At 40.4% G+C, this 26816-nt stretch overlaps 1 protein-coding gene across 5 annotated transcripts in view; it reads right to left on the bottom strand.

The window, feature by feature from the left end:
* The window catches only part of LOC307043356 (uncharacterized protein), a 283918-nt gene that overhangs the window by 196917 nt on the left and 60185 nt on the right, over nt 1–26816 (bottom strand). For 4 of the 5 annotated variants that reach the window (XR_013809349.1, XM_079687743.1, XM_079687742.1 and 1 more), the window contains exon 2: nt 22521–22673. Coding sequence is in view for 3 of the 5 variants with exons in the window: in XM_079687743.1 (XP_079543869.1) it covers nt 22521–22673 (153 nt within the window). In the remaining 2 variants the exon portion in view is untranslated. Of the gene's footprint in view, nt 1–22271; nt 22437–22520; nt 22674–26816 lie in introns of those variants that run through there. The other variant, XR_013809350.1, reaches the window with a different exon arrangement.

Genomic DNA, 26816 nt, shown 5'->3' with positions numbered 1-26816 from the left:
AACTAAGAGTGTACGCCTACACAAATATGACCACGTAAAAAAACAGCCCGACTGAATCTTTCTAGAAATGTTTTTGATCCCTGAATTACAATCACCCGCAAAATCCCAGGGGAGAAAAGGCTTTGTGTAAGCAGTGTAGCGCATGGAAATTAATTTTAAAATAAAAATTATATTATAAAAAGCAGTTAAAGCCTTATCAAATGTTGCCATTTTGTAGAACCTATTATTCTTATGAATACAAAACAATAATACAAAAACGACTACTGTACTGTTTTATTCCCTTATGACACCACATGATGGCCTTACTCTGCTGCAATATAACACTACAGGAACATTAATAAAGTGGTTTGTTTTTTTCAAAGTGAATTAGTTCTAGTTCTGACTTTTTGGTCATAAATGAACTTACTTTGTACTTATTTTGATCTCATCTTAGCAGGTTTCATTATGTTAACTAATAACTCAGGCCAAAACTGAGTCATTTGATTACATGCTATATACTGTATAGTGTTGTCCACTTGGCCAGAAAACCCCTCAGAATCAAAGTCCCCACATGAGAATTATACACATTGTTTGGTTTTTTTCAACATATTTAGTCAGATTTGTCTGCCTATTATACAAAGTCCTCTGTTCAAAGGATAGAGGGGAAACCAATTTAGGCTTTCCTGGCCTCACATTGTTAACCAATCAGAATCCAGTGGGTGTGGGTTAAGGCTGTTAGGGGTGTGGCTTCTGATGCCCCATGACCCGAGTCCCTGAGGGAACCTCACTCACGCAGATGTCTTGTCTGTACTGCACTTTCCTCCTCTCAAACCTACCACCACTCATTGTCAATGAGGGAAAATGTAAAAAAAGAAACATTTAGAATGGCCTAGAAATGTGTTGTAGAGCAGTGATTCTCAAGGTCTTACCGATAGAAGGCGAAAACACAGAGGGAAAAGGGAAGCTCCAAACCATAGGTCGGAAAAAGGGCAAAGCACCAGGTGCAGAATTGTGGGGTACAAATATTGGAAAAAGGAAAGAAGGACGGTTGAGTGGAGAGGAGGATAAGGTACGTGTGTGTGTGTGTGTGTGTGTGTGTGTGTGTGTGTGTGTGTGTGTGTGTGTGTGTGTGTGTGTGTGTGTGTGTGTGTGTGTGTGTGTGTGTGTGTGTGTGTGTGTGTGTGTTAGAGAGAGAGAGAGAGAAAGAAAGGGGAAGAGAGATTTGGTATGTGTGCAATTGTGTGCAGAGGTGAGAATGTTCTTAGGATACAGGTGACAACATGCTGACCAGAGCCAATGAACAATGATTACTCAGGGAGTTGGAGAGGGGTGTGTGTGTGTGTGTGTGTGTGTGTGTGTGTGTGTGTGTGTGTGTGTGTGTGTGTGTGTGTGTGTGTGTGTGTGTGTGTGTGTGTGTGTGTGTGTGTGTGTGTGTGTGTGTGTCTGTGTGTGTGTGTGTGTGACTTGAAAGTGAAGCCTCAAAGTGAGAAAATGAAGAACATACGGGGGTATTTCCCCAATTAATTTTTTTTTTTTTTTTTTAAACATTTAAGTAGAAACCCCAAAGGTGTCTAGCGAGTAAAGAAGTGAGAGATTGAATAATCTTTGATGACATTGATACAAACTTTTTGGAGGAAGAACATCATCAAACACCATCTAAAAGCAGACCACTGTGAAGTCTATGTTTTTACTGATTCCTTATTTCATATTAATTTGTAAATGTTGATTTAGCAAAAATGCCTTGAATGATTTAATTGGACATGGTGTTTGTATATGAGTGTGTTTTAATCATGCCAAACCATTGGGGGAAATACAATTGTAAATGGTATGAGGTTGAAATAAATACATCTATAAAGTTTTGAATCCATGTTTTTATCATTATAAAATATATTAATTAATTTAGAAGTCTTACCTTTTGACTTAATAAAATCTGTTAATTTGATTGATCTAGTACAATGGCAAGGTAAGAACTTGGCTAAATTCAATCAATTGCAGAATTTCTAATTACAAAACAGTGAACATTTTAACTATTAAATATCTAGTTGTTTAGAGATTAAGGTTAAGTATTTACACAATATGGGTTAACAATTAAATTATTTCCCCATCATGCTACCAGAAAATAAAAGTCTTTGAAGAATTATTTAGACGGTACAATTGAGGTAAGTAATGTAGTATATGTATGTACAAATAAACCTGCAATAAACATAAAACTTGGATTTGGGATAAACACAATAAATACTATTAATAAATTGATTATTTTTGTTTCCTAAAATTGGATTATTAAAATTAAACGTGTTTGGTTCTGATTTGTTTTTCACACCATGAAATAAATCATTTGTTTTACATTTGATTGGATAATTGTTCACTTAGATGTTTCTATAGTTGATGAAAATAAGAGGTGTATTAACCACTGATGGCAGGTGATTGTTTTCATTAGTGTTTCTTTGTGACTACCTTGACCCGAGCTTCTCCACCAGTCATTTCTTCTGAAAAGAAAATTGTCAAGTTGCTGTTCTGTCAAAGCTAATTTATGCAGTATGTCAGAGTGATTTTGAATTATTATAAAAATGCTCTTCAATATTAATTAAAAATATTTGTAAGGCAACTTTGTAATTCCTCAAAGTTGTGAACATGCATTGTGGTGTCAAAAGCCCATCATTTATCAGAGCATAATTTTCTTGCTAGTAGTGTTTCCACAACGGAAATACATTATGTGGAACACTGGTGCCCTCTAGTGTTAATTATAAGGCCTTTTGATTGGACAACACAAATTGAAATTAAGTCCAATGAATACTAGCTGGCAGGAAATGCACTTTCTTTTACAGGGGCCTCTTATCTTTTCACTTTTGGATTTTACCGATATACTGTGTGTAAAAAAACTCTGTATTTAATCATATATTTATTTTATTTTTTTATTATTTCTTAATTTTCAATCAACAAAATAAATATAAACTGACTTTAAACTTAATGTAAAACATTAATCTAACGTCTGCTATCTTAAATACAAAAAAAAGAAAAATATGATTGAAAAAACCCCTCGACTCAACAAAGACCCTTTCCTTAACATATAAGACATTTTGTTTTATTTAAAAGCATAATTGTCCCGATTGACATTAGGGTCAATATCTATCTATTCTATCTCTCTGTAAATGTGTTTTGTGTGTGTGTGCTACAGGAGCGGGATGTCTTTCCAAGTATCTCAGTAGGTGTGAACTTTAGCGAGTGCCAGCATTGAAATAGTCTCTAGTTATCCCGCGTTCCAACTCCATGGCTAGAAGTTAAAAACCGTACACCCCCTTTCCTCAGGCGTCATCAGGTCACATCTTAAACCGTTTTTGGCTGTGTTCTTAAATGATTGAAAAACAACATTTGTGGCCTCAATGAATATGAGCAGGTTTTTGAAGTTGATAGTTGTGACCATTTCGCACGCACACTTTGACTTTTCCTCTCGCGAAGACAGACTCAAGCCTCCTTTCCACAGAAGTGTGTTGACTAACACACACACACACACACACACACACACACACACACACACACACACACACACACACACACACACACACACACACACACACACACACACACACACACACACACACACACACACACACACACACACACACACACACACACACACACACACACACTGTAAATCCTTTTTCCTTCACTGTTGCCTGAGTGAGACTGCATCATGAACTTATACCCTCAACTCTTCTCTCTCATCTTAGAGCTTTGGAAATTAAGTTATTCTCATCTGGCAACTCTCCCTCCCCTCAATCCCCTTGATCACAAAGAAGCCGTCAAGCTCAAGATATGAAAGCACCCCACAACAACCCCAAAGCCCCTCCAATAAGCATGCCATGTCTCTTATGCAAATGCCAAAGCGAGGCACTTACAAGAGGACTTTAAAAAGTATTGAACCCTGTCAATGCAGCTAGGAATTATAACGCTTACTAGCTAATTTCTATGGGTCAGCTGTAGAGGAATAGGACCTGCCAATCATTTTCACATGTAGCAGAATATGTCTGTCTACAAACAGGGATACTTTGCCGTTGCTATGGAGACTAATCTGAGTCCGCAACTCCCTCCGCACCCCCTGTCCACATTCTGCGGGTTGACACCGTCAGGCAGTTTTTGAAACTACCTGATCACACGTTTAGCTGGAGGCTGCTGGAGCCACCGGGAAGCTCTCAAATAGAGTTCACTGAACTCGAGGTCGGAAAGGAGGGCTCAACACTCTCTCTGACTTTCTCACACACACACACACACACACACACACACACACACACACACACACACACACACACACACACACACACACACACACACACACACACACACACACACACACACACACACACACACACACACACACACACACACACACACACACACACACACACACACACACACACACACACACACATACAAAGAAACTTTCAAACACATTTTCTTTTCCGATGGTAGCTGACTGAGTATTTGTCATCATTTAGAAGGGGAAAAAAAGATTTCTTTTTGTCAACAAGGCCTAAAACTGCATTTCAAATCATCTTTCAATGACTTGGACTAATTCATAATTATTTTAGTAATTGATAAAGCATAAAACAAAATGCTACATTTGTATAAAGACTAAATAAAATCCATATACTTTTAACCTGATTAAATTAAATTATTTACATCAACTACAAATCCCCTTGGACATAAAAAGTATATAATCTATAATATGGTCTTTTTTATCAGATAGTGGCAATGCAAGGCAAAGAAAATAAAAAAAATACATATTTGCATGATGGTAAATGTATGGATTTCCACAAATATTCAGGTTGTCTATTTAAAATGCAGTGCATAGATCCTTTACTTTCTCCCTGCAAATCAAATATTCATGCACTACCTTGTTGTCTCTAGTCCTGAGGGTAGAGCTGGAATTACATATGCCTCACACGCATCTTCATGAATCATATATCAATGTATACCTACACACACTCACAGTGGCCATTATAGAGTCCACACACACATACAACTTCATATAACTAGACAAAGATATGTATGAATGCATATCTACATGTAAAAACGACTGACTAGCTCTTTAGAGCATACAGACAAGGATTATGGTTGTATGCTGAACAGGCCTTGATGAAAACTGGACACCACTGTAGCACTTAAGAGTGAGCGAGAGGCTGGTTAAGGAAGGAGAAAGAGTGGGTAAGGGGGAAGAGAAATAACCTCAGGCTGGGGTATATGCAAGTGTGGAGGGGTGTTTCCACGTTCTCAGGGCAGTGGCCTTCCTTGGTGCCAGGATAGGCTCTGCAGCCCCCTTCAATTAAGCAGGAAAATTGATGTGTATCATTAATTATGTCAGTAATATCATAAATCATCACTGGGTGCAGTAATTAATTATTTTCTACTCGTGTGAAGAACATGACAGAGTAGAGATAAATAAGGGGAGAGAAACCTAGAGTGGAATTGTGGGGGATGCAGGGGGGACCCGGAGAAAAGGAGGACAGAGGGGAGGGATGGTGGGCTATTCGTCCGTCAGTAACTGGGGGGGTACACTCACACGCTCTATTTACCGGACCATTGGGATGTGACGGGTACGTGACAGCCCCCCCTCCTGCTCTCACTTACCAGCCATCTCATAGAGGAACGACAATTAGGCCTGAACGAGACAGGCACTTCCTGGAACAGATGCTGGCGTTCCCTGTGAAAGGTGCCCCTGTCCTGCCTCGGAGGTTAAGGTGTGTGTAGCTGAGTTCCCATTGCTTCTAAATGAACTAACAGACCTGTGATGGACCATTTATAATCAAAGGGCAGCCTTAGAGAAAGTACGCCTGTAAGGCCAGTGAAGCTTGTCTAAGGAGCCGAATGCATTTTATTGTTGAAGTGCTGACCACCTTTGCGGAAAATGTTTTTGTGGATAGCATGCAATAGATCAAAGGCTCTATAATGGAAACCTTACGCAAGTTGTGGTGTTAGTTAGTTGGACCAAAGCGTCGGTTACATTTTTATGATTTTAAAATATTTGTAATGTATAATACAGGTCTATAGTTTACAGTTACCTCTATTTGTTTGTAGTTTAACAAGTCCATGTGTTCTCGCTAATTCTTTTTGATCTGCAATTATAAAAGTAAATTTGAGAAACAAAAATGTAATCATTGTTATGACAACATGCAGTTTACTTCTAATTTATGAGTAACAGTGACAGGTTACAGGACGGTCGTGGCACAATTAGATCGATGTTTTAGTCTCTTTGGTCTTATTTGATTAAATGGCCACTTGATCAAAAAGCATTTCAGTTGATTAAAAAAATATCAAATTAAGAGCTGTCTCGAAAAGGTTATTTAAAACAGAAATAACCGTTTTCTCTGTGCATTCTGTACTAATTAAAAAAAACGTTTAGTTGTATGTGTACAGTAAATGCCACCTTTGCCCTTTGCCCAATTTGCCTAAAGAAGGTATAAGCAATCAGAACTTTATATTGAAGTTATGGTAAAACTAAACAGTAAATAGATTTTGTGTATTTTTTTTACATAGATCTTTGTGAAGTCATTTCAGTAGTGTGCACACGAATCAGCCAAACACCTACACTACATGCACTCTACACCCCGCACTGCAGAGAGTCTACAAAGTGGCAGAAAAGCTGATAGAATGCTGACTGCAGCCTGGGAGATTTCAAACTGCATTGCCTTTAGCTCAGTAAGTGTGCACTGCCTCACATGCTTGTATGCCTTCTCCCAGACCTTTGTGGATTCAGAGTATCGATCCGGAAGATGGGGAGGAGATGAAGGGAGGCGAACCTGTGCTGAGAAAAAGTAAACACCGCTCCAGATGACAAAACACTGATCACCCCGGAGACCTAGACCTTCCCTGCACTCGCTTTCTCCATCATTCTTCGTGACCTTTGCCAACCCCGGCCTTAAGCCTTGATCAGCTCCACAGTTTGTAACCACTGCGTCTATATAGGCTTGTGTGTGTTTGCAGAGAGTTGTCAATTTGGGTATCTGAGCATCATGACTGACTCCGATGCATTCTGACTGAATAAAGAATACATAGAGGTATGTATTCTTAGACATTTGATATGCATTTGCAAGTGAGGTAAGTCAGTAGCAGCAATGGGCAAGAGGGGTTTATGGAACACAGGCGTCTAAGCCAGTGTTTAATATCAAGTGCGCACGGCGGAGTTTAATCAATACCAGGCCTCTTTTGTTCCCAGCCTACTGAGGAGAGCAGCGGCCATTCACTCCAGAAAGGTTAATGCTGGGGGTCAAGTGATTTCACACCCACACCAGGATCCTCCATGTCACCACAGCTACCACGCCTCCAGCCGCCATAACACCAGCATTCTGATTTATGGGTTGTGAGAGGGTGATGAGATGGAGGTGGTGGGGGGCAGTGTTATTTTATGATAATGCTGTCCCTCTGTACTCCCACAAATGAAGGGAGTGAGAGACGCGAAGCGAAAGAGAGGAGAGAGAGCAGACTCAACCTCCCCTGCACCCACGTGGGTGTTTTTTCTTTTCACGTCTTCTCTGGGACACGGTCCTTTTGTTTCAGCCAACTGGCTCTAAATGCAGACAGAATGGCAATCTTTATTGAAATAATTGCTCTAGATGTGCGTGTCCACTTGTGAAAGGGCAGTGACGCTCGGAACCACAGCAGAGTCATGATGGATTCAAATATCAATAATACCAATGGCGGAAGATTACGAATCTATGAGAACTGTTTATAACGCTGATCAACATATCAGACAACGCACTTCTGCCAATTGCCTTTGAATTAAAAAATTAAAAAGGAAAACTGTAAATATCCCATGAGAAGTCTCACTGTCTGTGTGGATAAATCTATGTGTGTGAGTGTGTGTGTGTGTGTGTGTGTGTGTGTGTGTGTGTGTGTGTGTGTGTGTGTGTGTGTGTGTGTGTGTGTGTGTGTGTGTGTGGGGGGGGGGGGGGGTCGGTTAAGAAGGTGCCAGAGAAGGAAGAGGGGCAAGAGGAATTAACAAGAATACTTATCTCGCCCAGGCCATTATTTAAACCTTCACTATTCTAAACACACCACCCCTCCATAGAGAAGGACAATAAATAATCCTTCTAAATAAAATCTATTCTGTGCAAATTCTCCAGGATACAGCCCATCATTATCAGTAGGAGGGGACAGACAGCAATTAATAACACAGCCACCCGTCTCTCAGAGAGCATCCATCTTATTTTCATTAGGTCTATTGCTCCGTGTATACGTGTGCCGGCTTGTATGCAAGTGTGTTTGTGTATGCATGTTTATTTAAGAGAGACTGTGTAACTGCATGCATATTTATGTGTTGTTGAATGATTCCACTTAACCAAATTCCCTTATAGTCCAGCCTCCGCTCGTTGTGCCTGGATGTTCGTTGTTTGAGGTAATTTTGTGTGATCCTTCCTTTAATTTTTCTAATGCCTTATTAATTCATTACAAGAACCACCTTTGATTTGCTTCTCTGGATTTCCTTAGTTTTTTATCTCATGTTTAGAGGCAGTTTTCTCTCTCCATAAGGGCAAATGCACTAGCATTAGCATCCTCTGGGTCTCTGGGGTTGACAATAGCAATTAGCTTCAATGACGGAGCGATATGAGAGGCTTCTGATTGACAGTTGCCCCCAGAGAAGGGGCTGACTGAGGTGACAGCTGGGCTCTCCACTCTCCCTGGCTGCCCCAGGCTCTGGCCCTGTGTCATCCCAAGCGCCAGCCAAACCCTTCCCCAGCCGAGTCACATGTCTAGTTACATCCTGTGCGGTGGCCAAAACCTTCCCCATCACTCAAGCTCATGCCTTGTTATATCCTGTGTGTCAGTTAAACCCTTCCCCTTTAGTCCATTCTTGTTTCTTGTTATTCTAACCCAACACACTATGACACACAACACTGACCTTTTTTACCTTTCCCCTCATCATACTGAATGTGTGTGCTCGTCCAAAGAGTGTGTTTAAATATTTTTCTCATACTGTACAGCCTGATGGTTTGGTATCTTCTCTGTCAAAGCAACAACTGCAGCAGCCATGACACATCAGTGAGTGTTTCTTCAGTAGAAGCCTGAGGAAATGAAGCGCTGCACGTCTATTGATCCCCCTACACTCCACTGTGCATCAGGGAGACTTTGTTTTCACTGCCTAACAGAAACACTGCTCCATCAATACTGTACAGTACTCCTCGGCACCAGCTCCTCTCCTCACACAGTAGCATCCCAGGAGGCCTGTGATAGACTCCGCTAACTGTACACAAACTGTACAGAGAGAGAATACAATATGTTTGTGTGTGTTGTGATGTGTTTGTCAAAGCGCAGAGGGGCCCTGGGATGGCGACGGCAATTTAAGGAGCATAAAAGACATATTGGCAACAATGCTTTGTGAATGATGTATTATGTAATCTGCCCCGGGAGTATATTTCTTCTTCTCCATCTCCCTCACTTTTTCCCCCCTTCCATCTTTCTAGCTCGGTTTTTCCCATCTTTATCTTCCACACTCTGTATGTGTGCGTGTGTCTGTGGTAGGGCTTTTAAGGCTCACTTCCACATGCATCAAAATAAGTGCCAATAAACAAATCACTGCACTAAACGGCATCAAGGTCACATCAATTCGAGAACAACAATGCTGACTGGTTTCACAAGAGTCTATTAGTTGAGCGGGGAAACAAGCAGGCTCTGAGCCAAGCACTTTGTGTGTGTGTGTGTGTGTGTGTGTGTGTGTGTGTGTGTGTGTGTGTGTGTGTGTGTGTGTGTGTGTGTGTGTGTGTGTGTGTGTGTGTGTGTGTGTGTGTGTGTGTGTGTGTGTGTGTGGGGGGGGGAGACCTCTGTCAGCACTGATAGAGAACCACTCTTATTTATGGCCTACTGTACTCCATGTTCAGCATTCAGCCTTCAAATAGGACAATGGTGCAAAGGTCTTACTGTGTGTGTGTGTGCGTGTGCGTGTGCGTGTGCGTGTGCGTGTGCGTGTGCGTGCGCGTGCGCGTGCGCGTGCGCGTGCGTGTGTGTGCGTGCGTGCGTGCGTGCGTGCGTGCGTGTGTATAACATATAGTGTTGCTTGTATGGTTCCTTATTTCTTCACTGTGGTCTTGAAACATCACATGACTTTAGGTAAAAAGGAAAATGCCTAGGTGTTAAAAGGTATGTTTATTTTGATATAATTATTCATAAAAATATCATTGATTTATCGTCGCTTCAATTACTGCTTCGGCATGGTATGAGTCTGCGGTAGGAGACTGCCTGAGCAGCCTCTCTGTCCAGTCTATTTTCGCTTGGCTCGGTTAATTGACACATTTGGGTGATGCTGTCGTTAAGAGACATGTATATGTACATACGTCAATTATCGGAGCATATGTTACGTGTGTAATGTAGTCTCCCCGTAACGATAGCAAATCCTTGCCGTTCTCGCCCTAATCTCTGCATGGGAATGAACCTCATGTGTGCGTAATATGTCATTAAAAGCCTGTCAGTCCAACAAGGGGTGAGTGGAGTGCACCTGTCCATCGCCCACACCAGGATCCTGTCCCGGGTGAGCGGAGCGGAGAGACCGGGCTGCTGACAGAGAGGCCTGAGGCTTCGCCAGCAGAGCGGTTATCTCTATCCACTCCCCAGGGGCCTCCTGCTGCCACTAGTCCACTAGTTAATTGATCGCGGATGGCAACGTAATATTAAATGGATAAAAAACCTTTTTTTCTTTTAATTAAATTTTTTTTTAATTGGTTGAAAATTATACTTTGGTGGCCATTAATATACAAAGGCCAATAAAAGGCAATTTGTGATAAACACTAAAATAACAAAAAAACGTTTTATGCAATGTAGAGCAGAAGTCAAAATTAAACACACAACACAATGTTTCATTCACACAGATAGAGATTTAACAATGCATAGTTTGCATGTACAAATATTCACACGGACACAAACACTTCTGCATACATGCACACATGCAGGCAACTGAAGATGGTCAATGTTTCAGTCTGCCTTTTCACCTTTGTTAAATCTAAATGTCCAATCACAGTAATTGTTTGGGTGAAATCATCAGCGAGTGGCCCCGTCTTTACTCTCTTTAGCCAACCCATGGGGGACTCTCAAACTCTGACGCCACAACAAATATCTAACCCACAGCTTTCGTTTAACCAGACATGCATTAAATGGTATTAATAGCCCACCACTTAATGGATCAATTCCGTCTGTTTATGTAGAGTGGAGTGCAAGAGAGGAGGTAGCAGAAGAGCGAGAAAAAGAGACACAAAAAGGGGAGGGAGGGATTAAGGGAGGGAATGAGATATGGTAAGATGGGGAGAGATTTCTGTGTGGGAGAGGTGTGAGTGGAAAAAAGCACCTTATTAAATGACAAGCTTTTCCTGGTTTGCACTAATTAATTGCACACAACCACTGACTGCTAATTTGCTGGGAAAAATGCATCCCAAAAGCAAAGGGGGCTCCTGCTTGAACTTTGCCTCAGAGGCACCTAATTCACCGGTGACTGCAGCTGTGTCCCTCTCCTGGACTGCAACACTATTAAATTAGAGAGCCTGGGCCATCAATTTAATAAGCGCTGGAGCAGATCATTTGAATAAGGACAGTATTAGTATTCTAGCTGAGCACAACTAAGAGCAGCTGACCTTTTTCACCGCCGAGAAGATCCTTGAACACATCCAGCTGAATCAGAGAACGCCGTAATAAGCCCGTCAATGTTTAACAGTGTCAAAAGGAAGGCTTTTTTTTTTTTGCTCGCTCTTCTTCAGCCCATCACCCCAACCCCCATGGTAGTGCCAGATAGTCTGGTCTATCAAGCCGGCTTGGATCTCCGCAATTTAAAACGGAGGGATAGGCAAAGGGGGAAATGTAAGGGGGGAGGCAGAGGGGATAAAAACATGCTCACATAATGCTGAAATAGATTTATGAATAATTGTACTATAGTCAATGCCATTATAAACTTTCACTCATACATCGTGTATACCTTCTTTCCAGATGAAGAATTGATTTATGTGCATGTTGGGGCGTAGAATTGATCAGTACACATCAAAATTCCCTGTAAACTCCCACATATCAAATCAGATCCTGACCTTTGGCTCCTACATCTTTAGCTGCTGATGCACACCTGGGGGACAGCCTATTAAGCGCTGTTTTGACACATACTGTAGCTGTTTTGAACAGTACCAGAGTGAATTGGCAGGATAGTGAAACATTAGCGATAGTAATGCATTGGGCTGGGAAATAGATCATCTGCTGTGACAGTTATGGTGCCTGTCAGACCGTAGAGAAAGAGATTTAACTAGCCTTTTGTCTGCATGAAATAAACATTGCACGGGAGGTTAAATGCTCCAACATAAGACTGCTTGGCGACAAATCAAGCACTTTCTAAGTACCTCCTGCAGTAATAAGCATTTGGTAAACAATATTGAAAAACCAAGTGATCCACACTAGAAAATTGTGTAGACTTTGTTCAATTTAAGGCCAATTATTTCTGAAGACTGAATCTTTAAACGCAAACCACTTTAGCACATTTGTACTGCTCTATTCTTCGTAAACTCTTAGCAGTCTTGCATTTCCAGAAACGCTTCAAGCTAATTCTGTTATGACAGGCAACACGGTAATCAATACAGGGCAGCGAGCACAACACACCAGGCTTCAAGGGTAACATGGAAAACAAGGTATGTGACTGGTCATACGACGGACACTTCTTGGGCTTCATCCAGGGATATAATAAATAAACAAGATGGCGTCTCATTCACTCACCATGCAGCACTTAAATGCTGTGGACAAGAAAGATCCATAAATAATGGGGGTGTTAGATGGTAGATATGCGTTTGGCCTGGGAAACGTCCGGCTCTGTGTTTTATGGGGCTAGTTGCAATGTTGATGAATATTTGCCGGTTTGGAATCATAGCTTAATGTCAGCCCACAATTTGTTGCAATTAGTCGAGTGATTTATAGGAATGCCGGGGCCGAATGCATGGTTACAATTAACACAGCTTTCTCTGGGCTTTTTATTAATGGGGTGTCGCACCAGAAGAAGGTTTCAACCAAAGCTAGTACATCTGCACGCCTCTCGCTGTGTGGCGCCGTCCACCAGCAAAGATTAAGGACAGACTGACCCACTTCAGCAGAACCCACGCAGGCTGCGCACAGAGACACACGCCCTCCCTTTAGCTGTCCGTGTTTTCAGCTTTGTATGGTGCCTATGTGTCGTCTTGCTTGTTCAATTTAAAACAATATAAACTGCATTTAAAGATTATTTTAACATTTATATATTAAGACAGAAAAAATGTGGCTTGTCCATTTTAAGTTTTCCAGTGACAAAACGAAACCCCATTTAATATATTGTTAATTTGTTTTTACCTAACCAAATTAAATGTTTCCTCATCAAATATTGATAAAAAGAAAAAAACCTATTTTAAAATTACTTGACTAAATGTGCAAAAATGTCTATTTCTAGTCCTCATTACATTTGACTATGTACTGTTTTCCAAACTGCAATGAGACAAACATTTAAAAGGAACCAAACAGCTGCTCTGTCTGGCAATAACAGGGTTCAAGTGGAGCGATGTGCCCCTAAACGGCTAATAAACGGCACAAAATGAGCCTGCAATTAAATTTATACACTTGATTGCACTGCTGTCATGTCCACTACAGGCTTATCGAACACCTGGGATCTATTTCCTAATAGAACCTTGGGGAGAGTGGAAAAGAGAGAAATAGGGGGGAAAGAAATGAACAAAGCACTCTTTTTTTCCCTGTGTTTTTGGCGGCTTTCTCTGACGTTTGTAGAGGATCCTCTTCACTCATGCGGAGGGTTTTGAGCTTTTAAAAAGAAAGAAAGACAAAGGAAGGGGCTTTTGATTGAACAATGTTGTTTAGCTGTGGCAAATTAGTTTTTTTACACACTTTAACTGGTGCATTCATTTGTAGTCATTAGTGAGCATTATGACACACCCTAAGGAGAGGGTTTTCTTATTTATTTGATGGAATAAATCAAGGTGAGTACTAAAAAAAAAAAAACAATCTGCAGAGATGTGCGGCATCTTGTAATCCTGAATAGCATACCTTTCTAATTGTGCAAGGAAAACACTGAGTAGCATAAATGTCTATGCATGTTATTTGTGACCTGTCTCTTCAAGTTACATGCGTCAATACATGATCATGAATAATGTTGTTGCAAATCTAATGAAATGACAGATACTCTTCTAACTGACTCCATAAGCGCTGACAATGCACTGCAATACCTCTCAGCCTCAACACTCCATTTCATCCTGGAGAAAGGTGTCAGCACAGCAAATTATAATCGTTAATAAACCTTTATTTGACAAAACCTGTGAAAATGCTCATCTTTTTCTCATGACTATTAACATGTTCTCTTCTCACCTTCCTCTCTAGTTTAGGTTGAATAACTAGGGGAATGGATTTCATTATTTCATACATATAAATACTGACCTATAGATTTGCTCCCTGAAAGTACTGGCTATGATTAACCAAAATTAAAATAATATTTTTGTTAATTTACTGACAGAACTGTGAAAGGGTGTTTTGTTTTGAAATTACTTTTCACAACAGGTCATGTTTTAACAGATACAATAAAAAAACATTTTAAAATAACAATAAGGATTGAACATTGTGAACAATAAGTATGTTAACTGCATTCAAGTGTAATTAAAGAATCACATAATGTGTGCTATTTCCACCTCTACTGTTCAGCAAGACTTCCTTCTTCCTTAGTTTCCTACAATTTGCTAATTACACCAGGCAATTTCAGAGAGCTGGATGATAGAAAGAGTCACGTTTTGGGGGCGTTGGGCCCACAATCTGTCTCTGACCACTGCTAAGTCACATAAAGTATGTGGCAAGAGGCCAACAATAATTTTGCTAACCCTTTTTTAATTGTGAGAGGGTCATTCGCAGTGCCCAGTAGAAGGCATTAACCACTGAACTGCAACTGACAAGGGCAGCTTTCCCACCAGCAAGAGGCACCTTGCAGGCAGGCCAAGAACTTACAAAAAAGGTATGTTGGACTAAAAGCCTTGTTGTAGTGCAAGCTGGCACCCGGTATTATTCTAACAGACTTTCTCATGTGTTTTTTCTGATTTGTTTTGTACTAAATGTGAAATGTAAACTTCATGGGGACTTACATTTGAAAATGATACGCAGGTAACCAAAACCATCAATAATTCAAGTCGACTCCTTATTTGATTAGTTTGCTAATTTTGTGACCTTGTCAAGCAATTATTTGGCAATTTCTGCCTTTTTCTCTACTTACCTGGTTCACTGAGTTGCTAATGGTATTTTAACATGTCCAAATTATGAGAGCTTTTCTGAAGTAGCCGCAGCAAAATTGGTTCAATATGTTTCCCAGTTAAAATATAACTAAGCAAATTTCACAGGAATTCATCAAATTGTTCAAAAGGGTTCCTCACAGAGAATGTGAAAATGAGTAAATATACAGTTTCGTATTTCTCTTACCTTTTATTATCCTTTTTGACAGCTGACTAACAATCATCATTACAGCACCAACAGTTACCTGTGAGAACGGCCATAAATCTTGTTAAAGTAACCAAAACCGTCTCTTGCGCTTTTCTCCCCACAAGAAGCAACCTGTCTGTAAGCACACACCATCTGTACATAGTTAGAGCTGTATGCACACAGATGGCAGCCAAACACTCCCAAAGTTGCTCCGTCCGCACGTCTAACCTTACAAAGCAAACTAATTAACAGTAAAACGCAGAGAGGAGGAAGGAGCAGTTTGAAAGAGTTTGCAATGACTCTAATGAGGGAGGTGGGGGGGGGGGGGGAGAGAGAGGGAAAGAGAGAAGGGTCATCTATATAGCAATGCCAGAGGGATGGGGGGGACTTCTACTGAGGCTCCGGGTTTACTGCCTTCTTTAAGATCCATATTAAATGAGGGCTACTTATCGCCAAGCCTGTGTCCCAGCACACAAGCCTTTAACAGCATGGTGCGGGGCAGAGGGCAGCAACTAAAAGGAGGGAGATGAGTGGAGGTAGAGCTGGGAAGGGAGGGAGATTTGCCAAATAAGATATCGCTAGAAGCCCTTCCTGTTTCATACTTTATTGCAAGAAGCAAGCCCCGAACACTTTCTCCTGGGGTTCAGTGGTTAGCAAAGTCAGGTACACCTTATTTTGCTATGAGATACCATTTTCATAATTAAATCTGTTGACTATAAGAGTTGCTACAACTTTAACAATGTTATATTTGAATCCCCCTTTTTCTTGAATTATTTCTGTTTAATGACACTAAAGGAATTGTGCAGAATTGTTATGGTTGTCTTTTCACGAGGCTGTGTACCCACACTTGGAGTGGCCTACCGTTTTGATGAAATTCATTTTGTGAAAAGGAGGACAACTCCTTGGAAAGTTAATTAGAAGGAAACAAGCGGAGGAAAAAGCAGGAAAGGAGAAATGACCCAGCTGCCAAAAGTAATAACGTTTTCATTATTTATTTCATTATTCATTTGTGGATGTGTTCAGACAGAATTAATAATAGAAATCCTCCAGAGGAAATGTTTGCGATGGAACCCTATTACGAGCGGGCCAAGTCCAGTGGCACAGTTAGTTAACATGCACAAATGTACTGCCCCTGACAAATAACATATCAAGTGGAGTCCTGGATTATTTTTGTCCTCCCAAACCTCTCTTTCAATTTTCTGCTTTTCCTTTAATGGTTTCAGTCGGGGTTAAGGTTGCTACCTTCATGGAAAAATAATGCAATTTAAGAAAAAGCGACAGCAATAAAGCAGTCAAATACTGGAGAACTTTATCGCCACAATCACAATGACATCCATTTAAATGTGTATTGCTCTGTTTTCAAGCTGTCCATTTCTCCTGCAGAACACTAGTAATGAAGAACAGAATCAATTAGCAGTCCCTTGTGGAACAGCACATATTCCAGAGTGGAATATGTGCTGTTCCATTACACAACTCGTCTTTTTAGTCCAAACATTACTCCGCACGGTATTCCCTGATCTGGCCTGTGTTTGCTTTCTCTCACTGTTTACTGCAACACTTCCAGGCCAACTCATATTTGATTTTCCCCACTGAGATTCCAAATACACTCCCAATACACGCTCTGGAGAAAATGAGGCCGGAAAAGAGTTGTGGCAAATCATTCAAGGCTGTCCAAAGATCTGTATTACAAACACAGATTTTATGTTCACTTCCAACACAGAGATGTCTGTTAAAAAGCATGTCAAAAGGCAACTGGGATGACTGGTTTCTCTCTTGGCAAATGATGTTTTCACTTATCAAATGTGTTTTCCTTACCAGCCTCCCAACCACAACCTACCCACCCAGTTCCTGGCTTTACTATATTAAGGAAAATTGAGAACGGATGGGACAGAGTGTCTCATTGGATTAATCTATCTATAGAAGATTGGGGTGAATTAGTTTGTGCCAAGGCAGGAAGGGAGGAAAAAAAAAAAAAATGTAAATAAGAAAAAGCGCCTTGGCCATATGTCAGTTGAGCATTTTTACATTAGCCATACGTAAGGCATTTCTTTCTTCCTCTCCTATTTGCCGCTCAAAGCACCAGGGCCACAGCCATGTGTGAATAATCACACAGAGGGCCTCAGAGGTGCCCTCGTCGCCTTACAAGAGGCTGAGTGCAAGGGCAGATGGGGGAGGCGCAGGTTGAAGGAGTCGAGAGATGGGGGGGACGTAAACGTTAACACGTTGAGGATTTGGATATCCTCACAAGCTTGTCTCATTAGCTGCTAATTGGCAAGACTTTCCCCCCTTCTTTTGTTCTGCATAACGTTTGTCTTTTATTTGGGGGGGGGGGGGTTTAGGCAAAGCAAAAGAGGATGGTGAACTACATATTTTAAGTGCTGCATGCTTGGCTAAGAGTTAAGCCCATATTACAGCAACATAAACACTTCCGTCCTACGGTTAACCTTAAAAAGCTAAACTAAACGCTCAGCCAAATTACTACAGCGATCAAGGTGGAGAGCAAGATTGTAAAAACAGAGTCAAAAAACTGCATGTGAGGAAGAGGGCAAGAAAAAGGATAGGGGTTATTTTCCCGCTCATTTGCCTTTTCCAACTGGGGAATCTTAGAAACATATCAGCACCGCTAACAGCAAATGATTACCAAAGCTCTCCTCTGTGCCGGGTCCAAAGCAGACATATTGGAGTTGTCATGCGGGGGGATGGCCAATACTTCCTAGAATTATTCTGAGGATTGCACTCTTTGACAAACATTAAACAAGACAATCAAATATATAGGTGAAGGTGTATTTGCCTACAGGCCAAGATGGTTTGAAAAAAAGACGGGAAGGAAGAGAAAATGGGAAAGTAGTTCTCCATATTAACAACAAAGCTTCCTGACAGTTCAAGTGAATTATACATTTACAGAAGTAGCCACTCAAGTCTTCATGAACCCTATCCTCAAGGCACAACCTGAGTGATTTGAATGGGAGAGTCATGTGTGAGGATTTGTGTTCTGCTATTGTGACCAACTTTGTCTACATGTCTCTCTGCCCGACGACACATTTCACTTGTCCTACTCCTTTGATTCTACAGAGATGAAAGTGTGCCCTGAATGCCAATACAAAAACAGGTAGATGGTACGTAAATTGTCCATTCCTGTTTCTTTAGAAGATCTTTTTTTATTTTTAAAAGATATTGGATTTCAGGACAAAGTCATTTGAAGCAAACAATGCCTGCTGTATTCTGTTTTAATGGATATCATTAAAGTGAATAGACAGGGCTATACGTCTCTCTGTTTGCAGAGGGTTTTTATGACGAGTTGAAGAATAGAGGATGTATCAGACTAAGTGTCAAGTTAATGCACTTTTTAAAAATCCTGACGGTGCTCTTTAGTATTACCGGGTGCATGTTGTCATTGTAGTATGACAATTTATGTTTTTAAAGATGTTTTGAGTTTAGGAAGGAACGATGTGTTCACTGTTAAAGAATAATGAAGCATCTAAGGAATGCTCTGCTCATGAATGGGTAAATGCTAAACTACAGCATGCAGTTGGAAAAAGTGGAATAACAGAGGGAAGGCTTTGATTTATGTTAAGAGAGATGTCAGAGAGGAAGAGAGGGTGAGAAAGCCGGGTCATACCCCTCATATGCTGTTTAACACCTGACACCAAGACCTAACCAAAGTTCCTATCTCATGAGGAAAGAGGTGAACATAAACAGGGGAATAAAGAACAGAAGAAAAACTAAGCCCCAAGCTCATTCTTCGTCAGCGTCTTTTTTTTGTTTTGGCATAGCATACCAACTTTCTCACAAACACCTCCTTTGCACTTATAAATTACAACTTTAAGAATCATTATATTCAAAAAATATATGAATATTTAGCATCTTCTTACAAAATTCCAAAAACCTAAATCAAACTAACCGTGCATGACCAAAGACTTCTAACAGTCCCTGGGAATAACAAAAAGCAAGGCCTGCAATAGAAAACAAAAAAGGTCAAAAACGGCCAGCACATGAGTCCTTGGCTTCATCCAACATCCAGCAGATCAAGGGGCTCGAACGAAAGCAGTACTGACACTGACCTCACTGAGACCCAGCAACTGGAACAGCCCTAACAAGGTATTAGCAGGCACCTCTGTATACCCTCGAACTCTCGGCCCGGGTCTAAAGAAACACAGCTGCACGGGGTGTTTTCCAGGGCGGAGGGCAAACCTGCAAGCAACGTGGTGCTCCTGGCTAAGCTCAAAAGGTGCAGCTGGAAGGTCAAGAATTCAAAGCAATGGGGGCGAAGTTTACAGAGATTACTTTTTTTTTTAAAAGGCACTTTTTTCTCTCCAGTTACTACATTCAATTTTTGTTATATCAATTTATAATCGTCACCACCAACAGGTAATCATGACCTATTTCTGTCATGATATCTATTTAATGTGTACACTTCAAATATATGCATGTCCTGCTGTAATGGAAAGAGTTTAGTTTGTCCTCTAAGAATGTGCTATAGCTGTGTGGGTTTGTGTGTGTATGCATGTGCAAGCACGTATGGCGGTCGCCTCTGTGTGACTGTGGGCGTCTGGAGGAGAGAGAAGCCTCATCTGTTACCAGCCCCAGCCCGGCCGGCCCGCCGCGTGAAGTAGAACGACAGGGTGTCACCGCCGACGACATTGATGGATGCCCTAAATTCTGTAGGCAACTTGGGCAATTGGACACATTAACAACAGGCACCTGCTTTCCCCCGTACAAATCTATTAAAAGATAACAGCAATGGCGGCTCCCACACTATTAGTAAATTATAGCTCTGTCTGAGTGTGGGGTAAGTGTGGGCCTCCCTTCTAACACCTACCCCCACCCACTCCCCCCTGCGACAGTCGTATTGGCAGTCTAATAGTGCCACCGTGTGGCAGAAAATTGATAGTGCTTTTCTGAAATGTAAAGCATTTTTTGGACATGAACAATAAAGTCAGCGGAAGACTAAGTTTTACTCAAAGATAACCATTTCACCCTCATGTGAGGTTTTTGACAGTCTATGAATTGCATAAAAATAATACAAATTGTTCTAATTCATTATGTTTGCATAAAGTGTGCCTGTCTGTCTGTCTGTCTGTCTGTCTGTCTGTCTGTCTGTCTGTCTGTCTGTCTGTCTGTGTGTGTCTGTCTGTCTGTCTGTCTGTCTGTCTGTCTGTCTGTCTGTCTGTCTGTCTGTCTGTCTGTCTGTCTGTCTGTCTGTCTGTCTGTCTGTGGTTTAATCCAGTTTGGTTGTTCTTCACCCTTTTGTGCAACTTATGCATTTTTCTGAGAAAGCTATTTTTCCATAAACAATCCCTCCCATAGGGAAGCTAGTGCAAATAGACGGATATCTGGTAAAATGTAGACGATATAAAACCATTATGACCTACTCAAGACCTCCTCTATTAAAATATTAACGGCAGACCAGTACTCTCAAAATGACACCATTATGACACGTGTTGGGCTAGAGCTCAGGTACACCACATAAACGTGTGTCACATAAATTTGCTGTTGGTAAATATTTCTCTGTCTGTAAGGGGGGTATGTGCTGGCCAAGAATAAAGGGAGGACAAGACCAGTAAATACTTTTACAGCAGGCAATTTGTCAGGATGTGTAAATGTCTCAAATTCCCAATAGCACTGAAGTAAAATTTACAGTCACTCGGGAAGTGACAATGCACAAAAAAGGACCACTTTTTCTCTCTCCCATCCCTCTCAGACCACTAAAACCTTCCCATAAATCTCCTCCGGTCTCCCCAGATGTCTGCAGTTGTCAGATATCATGCCTTGACAATGCCTTCCACCATCATTGTCTTGACAGAAATATGATATGTGAAACTGCAATGTCACATCACTTAACATGATTTAGTTTAAGCTAGCCTGCACCATTTTAATCAATCAAAAATGTCACCTTTTTCCCTGTAATGATGGTAGAGGTATAGGATCTCTGTGTTGGGGCGATCTATAAGACTTATCTAGGCTACTGATTTATGACTACTGCCAGCTAATGTACAAAAGGATCCTCCTCCATTCCTGTCATCAGGGTTTCTATCAAATTGGCAAATAAGTAGGCCAGTATTACCTCATCGGCAGGGAGCAAAACACTTCATGTTGTGTGACGTTAACCCTACGTATATGACATTATGTGCCTTGAAAAAAAAAAAGGTTAACTGCACCAACCGATAAATATTTTCCACATTCTGTGGCTGCGGCTGATTAATACACTAAGAATCAGTGGAAATAGCAAAGTAAGCGAACACACATACAATGAATTTGACTCCAGTATTTTGTTGATGTCAATTGAAATAAACAGAAGGGGAACTGCAACATATTTCGGACAAACATGTCTGCCAAAAGTCAGAGGGTACGTAAAGTTGGAATTCTTTGTGCATGGTTGCCTTTAAATACTTCAGCAAATGTACATGCGATTATTAACAGTATCACAATCCTAACTGAAACTGAAATACTGCAAGAACAGACATAACAATACCTTTACTAAAATGCATCTCGAGGCGACAAAGTAGGTTTTCTAGGAAGCGGGAACTTAGAGCGAGGAAACACGGGTGTATCGTACACAAGACTTTCATCAGTATGCGTGACATATAAAGGCTTAAAAGACTGTTACATTGTGAGATGCAATATAATGCACGTCACAATGTGGTGGATAATTCTAACATTATATAATATGAAGCATCATTTAATTACCAAATGTTGTGGCATCAAACAAAGCAGCAGTTTGTCTTTGTTTTGAAATAGATATGTTGTTACACAGCTATGAACTCTATTTGTGTGCAGATAATCATAATGAAAATGAATAAAAAGGTTGCGTAATTATAACCCTAATAGTCAGGTTATAAGTAACTGACCTCAGACTGAAGCTCTAGTACCAAGGATTCCTCATTTAGCAGCTTTGGTTCCTCTGTCTTTGCATCTCTTCCTCGTATCTTTCTCTTACAAACCTGCCATTAAATACACCTGTAACGGCAGGGAGGAGACATTACCTAAATAACCAGCATCCTTTATCTGAAGGTGCGTTACAGACTTGATATTAGTAAATAATAATGAATCTACTACCACTATAACAACGTGAAATATGAGGGAACTGGGACCTGTACCTGTAACTGGATCCACATGATAGTAGCTTCACTCTTCCCAGCCTTGCCTTTGTGAACTTCGTGGGGTGGGCCTTCTCTGGCTGCTCCATGTCCTCCGGCCAAGCTCCCAATACCCCAGCATAGCAGATGCATATCTCAAACACACTGTATGTCCTGCGAACACAGAGAGAGAAGAAGAATGGGTTTTAGCAAAATAGTAAAAATAAAACAAACTCTGCTTGGTACTTTTTCAACTTTAATCAAATGTTTTTTTGTTTCTTAAGTGACACTGGAGTTATAGTCAGTAACTACTCTTGCATACAGTATGATGAGAAATAGTTTGAATGGTTGTCTTTGAAAAGCTGAACACTGGTCTGCTGGTGAGCATTAAGCTTGCATAAAACCAATCTGAATTTCCCAGCCTCATTTGTAATGAACTGTGGATCTGATGCAGATCACCAATATTCTCCTCAACATGTTTATTTACCATCTGCCCTCTGTGCTAATTAGAATGTAACCCTGCACACACATGCAAACACACATGGAGGCTTGATGCATGGATTTATACACACACCTCACAGCAATATTACCAGCACAATCCCATCCGACTGCTATCGGAATTTTCCGAAAGAGCAAACCAATAGATAACCTATTACAAAACTATAAGAGATCAATATCTAATTTCTTTGCATTGATTACCACTTGGACATTTAACATGCGCCCTGCGGCCACAATGTGTGTTCCACAAGCTAAGATCCCTATTGGCCCTCATGAGTATTAAAATTATCGATTCAGACAGAGGACTAAAAATGTCAAGCTGTTCATTAATCTTAATAAAGACTGGACTTGACCAAGGCACCCTTTTCCCCAATGCAGGGATACAACCTATCCAACTAGGGGCATATACACGGCATAGATTAATGAGCTTCTACTGAGGGATGTGATTTAAGTCTTTACCATTAATAGATCAATTACCAGAGAACACGGAATAAGGTACTTATTTTGTACCTTATGTGAAGCTAAACGCAAAATGTATATCGACTCTAAAAAAGCAGTTATTTACTGAGAATAGAAAAAAGATTTAAAAGTTTAAAAAAAGGAGAAATGTTATCTAACACCTAATGTTATCAACTTTAATATCTGTCTAACGTAGATGAGTTTCAAAGCATGCAGAGCTGTCCTTAACTTAGTAAGGGCCCTATGCATGCATTGATTTGCAATCTATGACAGCGGAGTTGAAGAGCCTGTATTCTGAGTTTTTGACATGACATGTTATGCTATGTCCTTTCAATTATGCTCTACAAACAGTAGAATGAGAAATAACAATCTGATAAGCATTTATGGTAAATTAATACATATTCCACTTACAAAGAACACTCTTAGACTGACAACCAAAAGGGTAAAACAGGCTTTCATCCTCAAGTTGTACTTATAGTAAAATATACAAATTCACACTGGACAAGCATACATATTCTCTTTTTTAGACAGCATGCCTTCCATTGTTTAAGCAACACAACCTATTTTCTGGCCAATAGCTTTTTCTGTTTGTCCACTAAAAATGAGGTGACTACTAGTAAAAAAAAAAAAGAAGTTTAAAATCAGATTGTGAATACCAGTTTTGGTTTGCAATTCTGAATGCCAAACATACACAATAACAAAATAAACAATACAAAATAAACACACTTAGCAGCACAATGATAACAGAAACTAACCTGTGTCAATGGCAAAAGAACAAGAGCATTTCATTTCATCATCCTATGTTCTGTTGTTGGTCCCTTTTTTTTTTTACATTTGATGCCTTATGTTATCCGTGGCCCCCTCCCCATCGCTCTTCATTGCCCTCACCACAACTGAATCCAAACCACCTTGGAAAACAGAGTGTTTTATTTATTGAATACGTTTCGAAAATACGAAAGGCACAGAGCTTCATACAACTTGTCTTAATGACACTATTACGGGCAAGTCGTTAACATAGCTATTTCTACCGTACATCTTATTATGCGTTAAACGCGGCATAAACCAAAGCAATGGTTACACTTCCGGTAAAGAGTTTCCAGTGCCGCGAGCAGGCAACGGTGGATTTACAGGTCAGAGTTCAACATAGTGTTTTATTATTAGATTTAGCTCGTCGGTATGGCCCTTTTGCTGCGTTCACCCCTTTCATACATGAATTATGAAAGCCTGACTCAGGATTTTTTTACCAAGTGTTTTTATTGCTCTTGGGGCATGAAAAACAAGATTTTAACTTTAGTCTTTTTTCAAATTCAGAAAAAAAATGTTTTATATGTCCACTCAGGTGGACAGTATGCATTAAAGTCTAAACTGAAAACATGTAAATTTAGAAAAAATGATAAATAAAGATGTGCAAACTTAAAATGACATTATAATAACTTAAGTATATGGATTTAAGGCCCAAAAAGATATTGCAAACAAAGTATTTTCAAGAAGAACACTAGCAGTAACAGTATGAATTGTAAATATAGCCAGTGATGCATGACGTCCACTTTAGTGGACAGGTGAATAATCATAATTTCCTGCAAACATAAAATCAATACTTTCACATTTTATGAATTATATGATTCCTTAGTTGTAACTTGATGTCACCAAATGTGGCTGGCAGGTGACTTGGTCCATCTGGCTTTCTGTCGTTCATCTTGGTTTAGAGACATTTATCATGCACTTGCACTGACTTTCCCACTGAGTGGCAGTGTATGGGATGATGCAATAGGGTCCTATGTAGTGGCTGATGGTGCAACTTTGCCATCAAAAAAAATGCATATACAAGAAAACACCTTTTGAAAAGCTGTCCACTGTAGTAGCCTCTATGCGTGAAAGGGTTCAACTCAGCGCGCGAGGCCCTCACTAATTAAGCCCCAAACATTTTCGGATATAGAGAATATACACCAGTGTCATGTAAAGGTTTAACGACATTAAATTGAGCTATAGACTTGTCAAATATAAAGTGCCACTTATGCTGTCAATGTAGAGGATTTAACCGATATTAACTTGTAACAACAACAAAGTAAGGAGCATTTACTTGGACGACATTCACTGAGTTGATTTCCAGAGCGTTAGCTAGCCATGTTAGCCACTAGAAGAAGAAAAAAATGGTGTGGCTATTTGTGTCTACAGACGGGTACCTCAAATTATAATATTACTGAAAATAAAACAGCTTAATAGGACTTACTGAAGCCGAGAGGAACATTTGTGGGCAGACGGTGACTTATGTTGGTCAGCGCCGATAGAACATAGAAGGGCTCTGATGTTAGTCTGTTCTATCGCTACGCGCGGCGAAAATGGCCCTCCCACTTGATCGTGGCCTCTGACATGTGCATTAGGTTTACCAACCAAATCTCTCCTACCACAGGGGTTCCCAAGGTGGGGGTCGTGAGATGATTACAAAATAAAAAATATTATGAATAATAACGTGTGCATAGACATTTTTCAGGGGTGGAGTAGCCATCTGTATAATTTCCCCGCAACTGGGCTCCCCCTTTGAGAATCCACTAGCGCAGTGTTTCTCAAACTTTTTCATACCAAGGACCACTTAACCAATACAAAAACACTCACGGACCACCTAACTCCAAATATATCCAAAAACAATGCTTACCACTCCAACAGTATATATAACAAATTAAACCCTAATAATGACAGCTTAACCTTCTCTATATCGCCTCGTTCACACATTAAATCAACAATACAAGTACAACTACAGATTATATAAGCATTTAGTTCAAATGCAATTTAAAATGCTCTCAGGTTTTACACCTCTTATGAAATGTAGACTACATTTATTACGGAGTTTATGTCCGAGCCAACAGACTCACAGATCGTAGGCTACTGATAGATATGCAAAATACACCGCATGTACTGTAGTAGCTACAACCAGGGCCGTGGGAAGTAGGGGTGCTGAGGGTGCTGCAGCACCCCCTGGTGGAGGACAGGGGATCTGCACTTCCACAAGATATAATACCAAAAAAAACGAATTTTCAGCCTTGATGTAACAACATTCATAATTAAGTAAAGATAACACCCTTTTTTCAACCCGGTTACATTTTCCATTTGCCCTGTACGATGGGCGCTGTAGTGATGAAAGTCAGGGATGTTGGCTTAGCAGGCGCCCGCAACTCACAGCCAAAGTGAGAGAGATAGAGAGAGGGGATACCACGGGGATACGTTATCTCAGTGAGTCTATCTCAGTGAGTCTCAAACGTTTTGATCACAATTTATGTAAACAAATATTTCCAAGGCACACCTTTATAATTATTAGGATAAATCAAAACAGGTTTGAAGTCATTCCAATGTATACTATAGGAC

This window comes from Notothenia rossii (genome assembly GCF_949606895.1).
Source record: "Notothenia rossii genome assembly, chromosome: 6".
Taxonomy (NCBI): Eukaryota; Metazoa; Chordata; class Actinopteri; order Perciformes; family Nototheniidae; genus Notothenia; species Notothenia rossii.
Note: the sequence above shows the minus strand (reverse complement) of the source record. Positions and strands in the feature narration are given on the sequence as shown.